Here is a 15013-nt window from a genome sequence, read left to right as displayed (position 1 = left end):
CCTGGAGGTATTGAAAAGACGTGTAGATGTGGTGCTTAGGGACATGATTTAGTGGTGGACTTGGCAGTGTTGGGTTTACGGTTGGACTCAATGATCTTGGAGGTCTTTTCCAACCTAAATGATTCTATGATTTGTAATGTATGTCATAGCAAGGTGGGAATTACAAGCTTGCTGCAAATTCCCACGAGTTGTCTTTGAAGAACTGCCTGGTTTTAGGAACGGAAATCTGTAGAATTTATTCAAATGAAGAATTCAGAGTTTCACTTCAGCAATATTTACTTTAAATCCCAGTTCCTCGTTTTGCATCCAACCTAAACGATTCTATGATTCTTGCTACTCTAATTTTCTGAAATACATGAATGCATACTGATTACTACACCTCCTATATTAAAAAGTTGTTAATCTTATGCCTTGCTGATGAGTTTATGGCTGTCAGAAGTTTGTTTTCAAACTTGTTTCTCATTTAGCTACACACAGGTATTATAATTTCATTTATTCATTTCATTTTGATCATTTATTTAGTGCTCAGCGGTAGAGACTGAGCATCATCTTCCTTTTTCACGTTGTATTTTCCATGTGGTGTTTCTCAAATTAATGTATTTGAGAAACACAGTATCATTTGCCAATAAAAAGCCAGGTTAGAAAAGGAACAATTCACTTGAACGACGGCACAATAAATGGTCATATTAGAAAAGCAATATAGGTTTGCTTTGTTTTGTTAAAGTAAATCACAATTTCTCAACTCTGATACAACATCCAGTTTATAGGTTCAGGATTGTGAGCCCACTGAAAGGTTAGGCCTTTAAAAATAAATTAGAACCAAACTCCTCCTTTTCAAATGTTAAGTTATACTGAGGCTGATTGTTTTGCATTTCTGTAGGAACATTGAATGGAAGGAAAAAGATCGGTGGGTTTTTCAGACTGTTATCAGTCAGTATCGAAGTGATCTTCAGAGGAGGAGGACTTTGTACCTCGATGTGCTGCAGAGATACCTTCCTCACAAATCTAGGCATGATCTGGTCAGTGTTGTTTTAAATATTAGATACATTATATAAATTCTTACATAAATCATGTAGTAAGCATTTGTATTAAAGAATTTTTATCACAGTTTTTTATTTTAAAATTTCTTAATTACAAATTTTATTCTGCACAGTGAAGAAGGGTTGTCTCTGTCTTCAAAATGCATGAACTTGAAAACCGTATCACTTCTTCAAAATAAGCACTGTGGAGATTTTATAGTTCCACATACTCTTACAGCCGAATTCACAAAATTAGTTTGTTAGCATTGCTTTTGCTGTACAGTTTTATAGTTAATGTCATGCTATTCTGCTTCTCTTGGTATTTTTATTTTTTATGAGGATGTATAGCATTGTCGCACTGTCTAGGAATAGTTATTTTAATTGGTCTGTGGCACATATATAGCAGGAAGAGCGGAAAGTTATCTCGTGCTCTCAGGGAGAGGCTATTTTTAAATGTATTATGCCGTTCAAATTGATTGCTGATTCCTTTTACACTCCACAGTGAGTAAGCACATAGCAGCTAATAGAGAAACCCATTTCAAAGCCAGAACACTTCAGGATGTCATAAGTAAAGTAAGAGTCTTTTTTTATCTCTGCACATATTTTTAGACCATCTACTTCCTTGTGTTTGAGGAGTGCCTGGTGCAAAGGAGTGACAGTGAAGTGATACTGATAATTAGCATAGTTTCACCAAAAATAAAGTTCTTGTGGATTTCAGAACTTTTGCCTGTGAGAACTGGGCTAAATAATTACGTGCTTTGTACAATGGAGGTATATTTTAAGAATAGCCGTTATTAATAGGTCTCCCTAATTCTTTGAAGGTTCATTTAAAATTTAAAAATTATAAATTTAAAAATCATAATTCTGTATTGAATTGATGTCTCTCAGTATGTATATTAGCATGACAAATACAGAAATGTTAAAACAGTACTAAGAATCTGTTCTTGAAATGTTTGTGTTACCTTAGAATGCTAAACTTAGAGCCTTCTCTGCCTTCTTCCCTCTGAAGAAGAATGGATCAGCGGACAAGCACTGAGTGCTTGATCCAGTAGCAGCTTATCAGAGAGGTCTATTTTTAGAAGCGCAAACTCTCCATCCCATTTCTTGCTTATGAGTGTCTTTAGCTTTAGGTGCTTGCTAGCAAGGCTCACCTGAGTTTGTGGCACCAGCAATGGCAATGTGATCTTCTGATGCGGTGGCCTATGTGCATTTGACCAAAGAGAAGCTCCAGAGGTAGTGGTACCACTTTATCTTCATCCAGCTATGAGCTGATAGGAATATCTGTGAGCTAGGCGCCAGACGAGTCAGCATCCCTCTGTCCCCTGCCAAAAGCCTGGAAATTAGCTTCAGGAATGGTCCCCTTGACACTTGTGAGCAGACAGCCATCTCTAGAACCTCCTTCATCCCTGTAACTTGTATTTTTTGGAATATAAGACAGGTCCAAGACTCTACTGCCTCAGTCAATGCAGCCTTACCTGTTAGTACTTCTGTCAAAGTCTTGAAGCTTGAATGTCCTCGGGAACCTCACTGAATAAGGCCAAAGATGTATTTAAGATTAAACAGTCACCATTTTTGTTAGGTGGTGGCAGTATGCTGCTTGCAAGCTAAAAATCTGCTTCCAAATTTCCTGTTAGGAAAGAAAAAGTAAAGCTAATTCTCATCTGTACTGCATTTGTGCAATTGCTTTAATTGGTGTTCTGTTTCTCTATAGATCATAATTTGCTACGAAGACCCTCATCTTGCTAAAAGTGCTCAATATCTCTGAAGATGTATTGAAAGGACTTACTTGCATTTTATGTACTTTAAGGCAGGAAGGAACTATTGCATTTAATTTATTCATATTGCAAAAGCATAGTTCAGAAAAGAACAGTGGGACATCAGGATATTGAAGTGCCATGTGGTACAAGCAAACAGGGAAAGGCTGGAGTGGTATCACTGCCTACCGACACTGGGAGACTGCAGCGTACTTGGCACCTGACAGAATACTTTTGGGCCCTAAATTGTGGATTCCATAGGAATATTGGTGCAATAATAATTAAATCAATTATATTCCAGGTTTGCAAAAATGTCTAGAATTATTTTATTTTATGAATGCATAATTTTTAAGCCTTTCTGAAATGCTTTACTTTTTTAGGTTGTTCATGAGAAAGCTTGGGATCGTTACCATTTCATTAGGAATCAGCACAGAGTCTTGATATTAAATTGGGCTCAGGCTAGGAAAGCCTTTTTACTTAGGGACTGTTGCTGAAGCCTCTGCTGCTCATGAGACAGAAGTAGTGTTGGCTAATACCAGGCAAAAGCAAGAGGAGATTTGTGCTGATCTGAAAGCAAAGGTAGGTTGAGTTATAAATCTACCACATGCAAATCTGTTTTTTACTGGTAAATTCAAAATGAAGTTACAGTGCTTAAGTGAAGAAAAACTAACTGAAGCTAGTTGTCATAATCCTGTTTTTACTGGCCTGATTGAATTGTTTTGGGCAGTTAGGGGGGAAAAAAGCAAACTATAATCTGTTGGCAGAGGTCAGTGTGTTTGTGAAGCTTGACTTGCAAATAGTTTTGAAGATGCTCTGTTTCATTACCAGTAAGGATCCTTGTTAGTGTTTCAACCAGCTCTTGAACTTAGTTTGTCTTTTTTTGTTAAGAATTCGAATTATTAAGGCTTTAGGCCTTACTATGAGTTTCATACTGTGGGTATAATCTCTGTATAAACTGCAATCACATTTATTTTGATGGATTTTGAGCACCATTGAAGAGTTTGAACTGTATTTCATTATTGGAAGAACAAGATTTGTTCTGCAGTTTACAATATGAGAGACTGTAAGCAAGCTACAGGAGTAAAGGTCTGGCATCATATTCCTTGGGTTCCTTTGTAACATTGGCAAATAACAAAGTATTTGTGTGTTTCTTCCTCAACAAAGTGGGATTGATATCTATACTGTCCGAGGCTTAGTTCATAACTGCTTTTAACACTAGAATCCTCAGAAGTGGAAGTGAAACATTCCTTTCATCATCACTACCACCAGTTTTTTAGATTAATGCTAGTCTGTTTTCAGAGAAATAATGAATATCTGTCTTCCCTTCTGTTTATTTTTAAGAATGCTTTCTAAGACCTGAAAAAATGGGTCCCGTAACTTGTTTGCCCTTGTTATGGAGGTTTTGTAATATTCTGAAAGGTGATTTACTGTGTTAAGAGGTGAAAAAAGATAAAAATATCTGGGTTGTTTTTGGTAAGAGAATAGAATAAAATGGGAGGAGCCTGAACACAAGAGGAAAGTGTTATGATGTTGATGCCTAAGGCATTTGTAAGGGGAATTACATTTCTGGGCATGAAAGGCATGTTAAGATTTGTTTAAACTCCTCTCTGTGATTTTCCACTTGCACAGAAATTAACATCGGAAAGCATATATGGTGTATTATTCTCATTTCACCAACATTATCTCTGTTGAACCCTTACTTTTCAGCGAAATACAAAACACTTGATTTTGATTTTCTACAAGTAGAAAAACACAGTAAAACCTGTACTGTGATTAAGATTTTTTATGTTGATGCTAGTTTTTCACTATAGTAATAATACAAAAAATCTTCTGTGTCCTGTTCCTGGAGCCGTCTGTCATAGGAAGGTTTGAATCTAAACACTATAGGGTTAGAAACTGTCTGGGCTTGACTAAGTGGGGAGTACCCCATTTTAACTCCTGTGGCAGGCTTCCCTGGAGCCAAGTGGAGTAAGGAGCAGTTCTCTAGAATTGATAGGGGGTTTTGGTGGTTTTTTTGTTACCTAGGCATCCCTTTCTGGAACTGCTGTGTTGTCTCTTTATCTGCACAATTAGAGGTGGAAGGGCCATTTATTCCAGAACTGTGAATTTATGAGTCAGTCTTTTTTTTCTTTTTTTCTTTTTTTTTTCCTTCCCCGCAAAAAGTAACACACAAGTGTTGGAGTACTTATGTCGTCTCCATGTAGCTTAAGATTCTCACTGATGCATTGAACGCTGTCTGAAAGCTTTTTGGATTCTGACCTCCTGTTTCCAGTAACCTGGAACTGTTTGAAACTTACACCTATTAGGCCTACACTTTTCAAGGGTTGCTTTCAAAGGTGGCTTTGTTAAAATGTTGAACATTTGAACAAAAACAATTCACCTGTTTCCCAGAAAAGAGGAATGAAAAAGGTAACTTTTTTTCATTAAAGAAGGATATCGTTGTGACCTTGTTTTGATCAGCTCTGCAGCTGAAAGGGCTAGAGGACGGAAGTTGAAATTGGGCAAGGAGCTAGCTGTTTTTCAAAGAAATTATTCTGAATGTATCCATGCTTTTTGTTTGGATTCGATGGGTATATGCATTTGAAAACTCATACTTTACCCAGTTATAGTTCATTTTACAGACTTGTCTTTCTACACTTCTGAAGCGTGCAACTACAGAATGTCATACTGTGGAAAGTGGCTGTTGGCAGCTATCAGGTAAAAAGTAACTCTCAGTCTAGTGAGTTAATTTAAACTGATAAACCCCCATCCTGACAAGGATCCGTAAGATGGGGTAAAAAGTGAATCTGTCTCTAAGGGAATGAGTGTAGAGCTGGAAATCAGGGATTAAGGCTGTTCTCCCACTTTTTCTTTTTGACTATTAATTGACTTAATTTTTTGCATTTCAGTAAGTTTGGCATAAGGAAATCTTACTCGTATCACTTTCCCAGAGGGAAAATGTAGTTGCTATAATGATTTAGCTGTATAGTAAACTCTGGGTATGCTTGTGAAGAGTTTGTATCCTGAATGTGAGAGAAATAGATCTCCTTCATTACACCAGCAGGTTTCAGAGGAAGTCATAGCATTTCTATGCCTAGTAAAATGAAGTTATGAGACACACACACTGTAAGATATGTAAGCAGTTCTAGAAATGCAAAGGATCGTTACATCCATTTTGCAGACAGAATATGCAGAAATACATTAAAACTAAAATGGATTGTTTAAGCAGCTGTTAATGATAGAGTGGGAGAAGACTAAACTCTGAATATGACACCTTTCATTTAACTTCCAGTCAGTAAACCATTTAGCTGGTTTACTTACTTGCTTTGAAAGGGGTATCTTTCTGTAAATTTCTATGCTGCTTTGAGTTTGTGGGGGTTTTCAAAAGTTTTTCTTTCTCTCTGTGTGAAAATCAGTTAGTTCCTAATTGTAGTACAGATTGAGCAATGCAAAAGAGAAAGAAAATACTCATGTGACAGGCTATGCATTTTTTTATTACTGCAATAACCACATGATATGACCTAACTTTTATATAGTTCTTTTTATCTGTCAACAACAAACCAAAGGCATAACAAACAAACTAAAGAATACATTATTTAAAACTGTTTTAAATGCACTAGAAGCAACTATGCCATCAGTGGGACTCTAGGTCTTGTGACTGGCAAGAGGTGATAACAATTAAAAAGTAAAGCAGCAGAGAAGTTAAATTAATGTTTATAGCAGTTTTTACTTGGGGAAAGGACTTTCAAATTCTTATTCCATGTTCCATCTCACAGAAGATCAATGTATGTCCTTAACAGAAATCAGAGTCTCTAAGGAGGAATTTTGAAACAACTCAAGAAGCTCAGGTGAAATAAATCACGAGGGCCATATGGTAGTCATCTGAATGAAATAAAGTGTGAAATGGATAATTCTAGTGAGAATATACTGTACATTCTTAAAGTGGAAATGTTTCTGGTACATATCTTTAACACTGCTGTTTGCCGTGGGAAAACAAACAAAACAAGAAAACATGGGGGGTTTACACTTTAAACGAGTGATCAAGAATCAGTCATATTTGGTATGCTTTATACTGTGTGAATTTAACCACTTTCAGAGTTCTGTAGCAGATGCTGTGTAAAAAATTTCCCTTTCTGTGTGAAATTCCTCTTTCTAAACAACATAGAGAAGCAAATTCTTCTATGTCACAAGGTAGTTAAGTAATGAAGTGAGAGCGCTATCTTTTAAGAAGGTTAGTAGGGTGCTGCTTCACAGTTGGTGTTTGAAGGATTGAAGTACGTGCTGTAAGACATTTAGAAATTCAGTCAAGGTATCTGCATGCATTCAAAACATTATTTTTCTATGGAATTTATCTTAAAATATTTATAATCCAGTACTTTCCATCTCCATACAAAACAATTTTAAAAGGACTCTCAAGGGAAGACCTACAACAGTGGACAAAAGGACAGTTGAATCTCCTGTGTATGATGCACAGGGTGGGCTTTTTCTTCCTTAGCATAAAGCTATGTGCCTGCCTGCCTGCCTTTAAATCTTTTCTCTTTCTCTTTTTGTGTTCCAGGATTAATCCCCACTCCAGCGCTAAAAATCTCTTGCAACACATTGTGAATTTTTGGAGAGCAACTCTTGCATTCCTTACCCTGGCAGAAACTAAGATAAATTAATTTTGAAAGGAAAAGAGAGAGGTGGAATTAACTGGGATATTGCAAATCATATAAAACACGTTGCAGATTGCCTTCCTTCTCCCTTCCTGTATAATGAGAAGAAAGGATGCATCAGTAAACTCAGGGGAAAAAAGTTGTATCTCCCTATTCAGCATGTAGACAAGTCACTGATTTGAATGATTTGACTGCCATAGGTGATCAACATTGAAATATTACAACTGAATGTAAAAAAAACAAAGTCTGGATAGGTATCAAACCTAGTACTTTGACGATAATCTGATCATTTTGCAGGAAACTTTTTAAAAAAATAAATAATTAGTGGGATATTTATAAGAAGAGTTTTCTTTTTTAGAAGCATTGTCTATTCACCACTGAGGTTACCTGCTCATTTGTTGGATATGAGAAATACAAGGAAGTTTTAATAACCTAAATTTTAAATACAGATACTCATTCAGGAAGTATGTGGTGAATTTAAGAGTTGTAGGATGCTATAGATTTTCTCCAAAGTGGCTGTGGGCGAATATCTAAGATCTTAAAATTCACCAAAGATGACCCAACTCTGACTCAGTAGTATGTTTTTAATCCAGAGCTAATAAAACTGGATTTATTAGTTTGAGGTCACACAGCATTGATGAATTACATGTTTTTTGGGTCAGATAAAGCTCATACGCAGTAAGCTGGAAGCACGTGCAGAGATTGTCTCTGCAAATTTTCCTTGCTTTTCCTTTCACCCCTCCTTTTCCCCCCCGTTTTCCTATACCACATGTTCTATCACATGATTTTGTTATTTCTGAATCTATCAACCCCTCTGTTGAAATCTTCTTACAATGTATTACCTAATATTTTGTCTGAGGATATGGCAGATTTAAGGGGTTACCATCCCAAATGTTTTTTCTTAGCTCCTGGTGCAGTTCACAGGTCTTTGTTATAGTGATGCAACTGTAAAGCCACAATAAAAACACAGAAATGTTCTTATAATTTCACTCTCTTTCAATACACACACAATGGAAGTAGCTGATAAAGCAATTTGCGAAGTGTGTAAAAAGCAGATATTCTCTATGTTTCAAGCTACAAATGAAAAAATAATTGTCCTTTTTGCTAATTAAGAAAAAATCATTAGCAGAATACAAAGATAAATAACCCAGATGCTTGTTATGTTAATCAGATCCTTACACTGTATTTCCGAGGGGTTTAGTAAATACTAATCTGCGAGAATAGAAGTTCAGACTGTAGCTATTGCCTGTTTCATAAATTGTGTTTGCAGTGTAATTTATAACCACATCCTTTCTACTTCCAGTGATTTAGTTATGTTGTTAGTTGCACACAACCCATTTTAAGTTTGATGGCTGTGTGAGGCAATGCACAGGTGATTGCAAGTGATCAGCTTAACGTAACTATTGAGTTACCAGCTGAGCCACAGGAGTGGACCCCCTGCACTATGCCAATTGTGTGGAAAGTGTATTAGTTTAAATTGCCTTCATGGGTTGCTTCAGCATTATAATTAGAATTTATGCTATGTGAGACAACATAGAAATTTGAAAACGCTTTCTTCATTATTTGACCATAACAGATTTGGGAAGGACTAGGAGCACACACAGAGCAACACACTCCAGTGAAGTTGACAAGGGCCAGTTTGTTAAGCCATGGTAACTCCATTATGTGTGTTTCTTTTTATTCTTCTGAGGATGCTATCATGACTGCGTGCTTAATCTTATGTACTGGGCGTAAATTGCAGGGTTTTGGTAACAGGGGGCTGCAGGGGTACCCTGCATGGGAGGAGACCATGGTCTGACTTGTCAGCTCTGAGATCCATTTAAACAACCCATTGCACCCCAAAACTTCAACCAATCAGAGGAGCATATAGTGGCTCAGCCTGAGATGTATCTTGCTCGTTTACCTGGTTGCTAGGTTTATCAAAGCTTGTAGGATCTTAAGTATGTTTGAGACATACACTTATATGTCAAATTTAGTTGAAATTGTCTAGTGATCCCCAAAATTACTTGAGGATCGATAGCTGGACAAGCAGACAGCTCATGCTAACCTTATTTTCTTAAGAGAATTATCTTCCTCCTTCAGCTAGGAAAGTGGCACCTCAGGCAAGCAAAATAATTTGCATTAAAATTTTGCAAAAGTAGTAAAGGTTCAAAGGAGCTTTTCATACAGCTGCAGAAGGAACTAGAAGTGATAGTACTGTATATAAAAGGACAGCAAATTTAGCTAAGTAGTTGTAAACAGAAATGCGGCTTCCTTAAGGTTATGCATGTGTGAATGTTTAAGCCTACATAATATTTAAACAAGTTAATAAAATGTTGACGCTCCCATTGTTAAGAACAGAAAGATGTTCTGAATAATGCTGACTGAGAAGAGAGAGGAAATACAAGGACAAACTGTGAAAAGTCAACTGTTCACACACTGTCTTGAGCAAAGAGGTTACGTGCTTTCAGCTCTAGGGAACTAAAACCGGTCCTATATTGGATCACAAGTTTTATAGGTACCAATCCTAGCCCTTGTGACTGTTTCCTAACTGAAAGCAATGTATCTTTTTACTCTTCAGGTTATGACTGAGGATTATGCTCAAATGCTTTTCTCTCATATCCCTTTTTCAGATTTAAACCCTTGTATAGCTGAAGAAAATGTCTACAGTTCTGTTAATGATCAAACCAGTTACTTTTAACCACTTTCTGATTTTCAATTTAAAATTTTTCTAGAGGTGGATATGGATTTTTTTATGTAACAAAATTAATCCTACTGCCAGTAGCCTTGCTTTTCTCCATTATTTCTTGCAGACCTCTTAGAGGTAGCTTGTGGAGCACAAGCTGCTCAAGAGTACCAGTCAAAAATCTACTAGGGATGTGAACTTTTGTTGTTTTTCTAATCACAGCCAGACTGAGATTATCTGGTGAGATTAACAAACAAACTTGCAAGTATATTATTTCTTAATTATCCCATTGCCAAATGCCCTAATACTGGACTTCTCATTGGTCTTGTGTAAGTCAGTCAGAAGCAGAATACTGTTAGCTTGTGCCATTTGCTGTTTTGTCATTCAAGACCCTGTGGAGTCTGGACGTGATTCCAGGTGCTGTTCAGAAGTTTTCAGGGTAGAAGAATCCCCAGTCTAGAGAAGAAGGAACAAGATTTAGAACTGAAAGTTATTGGAGACTTCACACCATCGTTAATATCACAATAGTTTATGTTGTTGATGTACCTGTTGATGTCAATAACTGTTGATGTCATAAGTAACTTCGTGTATTAACGGTGTGGTCTCAGGAGGTGCTGCACTCTCTGTAAAAGTAATACAGACGAGTTCTTTGCCATAACAGTAGAGCTAGGTCTTGTCCCCAAGGAAAGTGAGCACCATTCTCACTGCTGGACTGCTGAGTGACCTGCTGTTTCAGAGTGTTTGCTGCCCTATAACCTCTGTCGCAGGGGGGGGTGTTGTGTTTTTGTATTTAGGATTAGGTATTAACACGGATTTGAATGCTTAGTGTTTGTCATGAAGCTAACAGCCAGCAGGATTTTAAGCATTGTATCATAGAGCACAGGCAGCAGGATGTCTGATCAGCATGTTGCTTAACCTGCTGGCAGGAGACAGTAACTGATCACCACAGCTCTCTGGGCTGCTACTACCAGCATATGCACCAAAACATGTAAACAGCAATGGTTCTTGCTAAATATTTCTATTTGATTGTGGTATTTAATATGGAGCCCCCCTTGTAAATCTGAAATTCCTTCCACAATAAACTAGTAATTGACACATTTGCTATTTTAAACATTCATGTCAGTTAATAAGGTTACTGACAGACAAGAAAAGGAAAACAACATGTAAGATGCTTATAAAAAAGGACTTTATAGGACTTTCTAAATTTAAAAAATGATGGCTTTTTCACATTGTTTTGACAAACTCCCCCCTGCCCCATAATATTTTAGACTCTAGGGAACTGTTCTTAGTATACATTTTAATTTTTCCCCTTTTATAAACTCTAGTATTCATACCCTGAGGCACCCGTCTCATTATCTTTCCATTTAGAAATATATGCATACACTTTCTATTCTTATTTTATTTCCAAGAATAACACTGTTGTTATTTTATATTTCAATGTGTGGTGGGTTTGATTAGCGCAAGTTGGTTTTTTTTTTATTTTCAGTTGATACAATTATACATCAGTAGCAGGTCTAGTATACATCCCAGTTTCCTTGGAGATGTCAGCTTTGTTGGGCCAAAATTTGTCTGTGACTTCCAAAGTTTTGGCAAACAAGTCGTTAACTGGAAATCTAGAAATCCATGAGATGCCCACCATGCAAGCCTATATCTACTTTCCAGTACCTGTGCTGTGAGTTCTGCATGTCTGAGAGCTGTTGAAACTACTGCACATGGGCATATGTTACCAGTAGGTCCAGTGTTTCCTAAATTTCATACTTTTCATGCATGCCCAAACTGTCTATAAAGAGCACATCCAGCCATTGCTTCCTGTGAGTGTTGGGGTTGCTGTGCAAATACTGTGGAGGCTCACATGTTTGTCTGGGAAAAGCTGTAGCAATTCTGTCCTGGAGATGCAAATGTTTTTACAACATGCATTCATTTCCTTTTTCCTAGTCCCTAGCAGAAAGTCTTAAAAGTTTGAGTAGTCAAAGTAGGGTTTGTAATGAGAAGTTGTGGGTGAATGCAAGTAAGTTTGAAAACACTTTTTTTTTTTTTAAATGAAATGCACTACTTTTTAGTAGTCATTGAATAGACATTTCTGTAAAATTAGTGACTTAAAAAAATTGTTTTAGTTTTGTAACACAGACTTCTATTGTCCTGTTCCATTTATAAAATATTTAAGTCTAAGGGATTTATGATCCCATTAACCCAAGTGGAATTTATGTGCTTAACTTCTATTAACCTTAATAGAAATTATTTGGGTGAATCCTTGTTCTTCTATGGGAGACTAGGTCTTTAGTTTTTTATTTTCCTCTACATTTCCTTCCCCCTTTTCTTAAAAATCTTTACTTTTTTTCCACCTTAGAATGGAAGGAAGTTGCTCAGGCAAGAGACATAGATCAGCATGCACTATTTTTATCTGAAGTATTAATGACTAAGCTATATTGCAAGTGAAGAGGCTACACTGCTGGTAATGAAAGTCACCTTTTAATATGTTTTCCATGTTAATCTTCTAGTGATCTTGGTTTGACTGTGCTCTTTGGCCAGTTCTATAGTAGATAAAAAGTAATGACCTTCTCTTGTGTGGGGAAATAAGAAGTTTGCCAAATTTATTAAATCATCTTCATTGATTGGATGATGTGTCCATTAGGAACTGAACTGAGAAGAATATCCTTACTGAAGACCTGACGTTGCAATCCTGTAATTCCTTTAGCCCATAACTTTTTGTCACTTAATCACCTTTTACATCTGTTTTGCTTAATTCTGTTTTCAGGACACACTAGAAATGTATAGCTCTAAAATGGCCTTTTCTCTGTAAACAGAATTCCTTAGGCCACCAACTTGTTCTGAAGCTGCAGTCTTTTATCTTAAAAATGTGAAGGAAAAAGTGTCATGCTTGACGTGGTTTGAATCCAAACTTGCAATTAAGAGGCGTTTTTTCCCCTCTGTGCCTCGTGGCTTGCATCTGGAAAAATGAAGAGGTAACTCTGACTTACCATAAACGGGATAACTCTCAATTCCATATTCAGCAAGAAACAGGGCAGAAAAGCTGGGCAGAGAAGATGACGATGATGCAAGGAAGTTGGGAAGGAGGGCAAGAAAGGACAGAAGCTAGTCCTGGCAATAGAAGTAGATCAGTCTGGTTATCTGAACTGTGGACGTTTCTTGCTGTGCTTTTGGACTCTGTTGATTCCAAGCTTCCTCTTTCTTTTGAGTGCAGTGTAAGTAGCTGTAGGAAAGCATTAGATGACCTAGAGGACTCTAGCCTGAATAATCCTATGGAAAGGGAGCAGATGTGGGTTCCCATGCAATTTGGTGCTCATCCTTTCCAGAGCTTATTTCATGGTTCTGAATGACTACTTGGGCTCTACCTGGACAAGCCGAAAAGCTGCTGAACTTGTTCTCTGTTTTCAAGAGTACCTTCAGTAGCCTAACATGGAGCTTTGCCACACAATAGGAATTTTATTGTTACTTATACCAATTTTTGGTGCAGATGACATGCACGGTATAACACTAAGCTCAGGTAGTCTCTGCTATCCCAACTGTGAAACATGAAATAACGCTTCATGGCTATTACTTGTTGGGAATTCCTACCCACTTTGCAGAACAACCAGTGATAACCGTGGGACAAATGTATGTAGATTTGTATGTATGTATGTTTGAAGAAGAAAAAAAACCCCCTGCAAACCATAATAAAAATAAGGAAGGGTGTGCATAAATGTTTCAGAGATTAATAAAGTTCTGGGAGATTCTGAAAGTGTATTGTGATTGGGTCATTTTATAAGGTTGAAAGAGTGAGCTAGAGAGAATCAGGGTGGGATATCAGAGGATTTTCTTTTTATACCTTTAGTTATGACAAACAGTACTGACTTTATCACACGATTATTGGGAATTCTTGCTTAGAATTTGAATTCTAGCAGCTTATTATATCTGTGTAGCACAGTGTAGCCTGCAAGAATACTGATCTGGAGCTCTATGTAGTCATTTTGTGACACTGTTCCTCCTGGTCATTTTATGTCCTTTCGGTTTGTAGTGTATTTTTGCCTCAGTTTTCAAAGGCTAGTTTTACTCCTTGCATGACCTTTACCGTGCAGACCCTCTCTACACCAGTCAGTTGTTCTGTGTTCCTATTTACCTAGCTGTGCAGTTTAGCTGCTAGAAGGAGCTTGATGCCAACTCTCTTGTGTCACCCTAGGCAGCTTCAAGATCTATGTAAGTCGGTTGCTTAAAGAGAAAACCTTACATGGTGCTGTGTTACCATGTGCTAATTTAATGGGAATTCCCAAGGAAAGTCTATCAAAAATTGTTTTATCATTAAAAGAGATGTATCTGTAGCATTAAGTACATGGTAAATACTTTATTACTATTCAGATGTTAGAGTGAAAGAACTAATTTATTATTTTAATTAGTTTGTAGTGTACTTTACATATTGTAATATGCAATATTGAAATAATGAACTGAAAATAGGTATGTACGCATTCTGTTCAGCACAGCAATTTAATAATTCACTTGGCAAAAGCTCCTCTAATAATACATGAACTGTGAAATCATAGAATCATAGAATCATTGAGGTTGCAAAAGACCTCTAAGATCATCGAGTCCAACTGTCAACCCAACACCACCATGCCCACTAAACCATGTCCCTAAGTGCCTCATCTACTCGTCTTTTAAATACCTCCAGGGATGGTGACTCAGCCACTTCCCTGGGCAGCCTGGTCCAATGTTTAACCACTCTTTCAGTAAAGAAATTCTTCCTCACGTCCAGTCTAAACCTCCCCTGGCGCAACTTGAGGCCATTTCCTCTCATCCAGTCACTTGTTACTTGGGAGAAGAGACCAACACCCCCCTCACTACAACCTCCTTTCAGGTGGTTGTAGAGAGCGATGAGGTCTCCCCTCAGCCTCCTCTTCTCCAGGCTAAACAACCCCAGTTCCCTCAGCCGCTCCTCATCAGACTTGT

General features: G+C 37.3%; 1 protein-coding gene across 1 annotated transcript in view; it reads left to right on the top strand.

The window, feature by feature from the left end:
• The window catches only part of CCDC148 (coiled-coil domain containing 148), a 62923-nt gene that overhangs the window by 20712 nt on the left and 27198 nt on the right, over positions 1–15013 (top strand). Inside the window, 3 exon segments of the mRNA XM_009273181.1 lie at positions 881–1019; positions 3154–3254; positions 3256–3352. Coding sequence (XP_009271456.1) covers positions 881–1019; positions 3154–3254; positions 3256–3352 — 337 coding nt within the window.

The sequence above is a fragment of the Aptenodytes forsteri genome, unplaced genomic scaffold, assembly GCF_000699145.1.
Source record: "Aptenodytes forsteri isolate BGI_AS27 unplaced genomic scaffold, ASM69914v1 Scaffold174, whole genome shotgun sequence".
NCBI classification, from domain to species: Eukaryota; Metazoa; Chordata; class Aves; order Sphenisciformes; family Spheniscidae; genus Aptenodytes; species Aptenodytes forsteri.
This window is presented reverse-complemented; position numbering and strand designations above follow the sequence as displayed.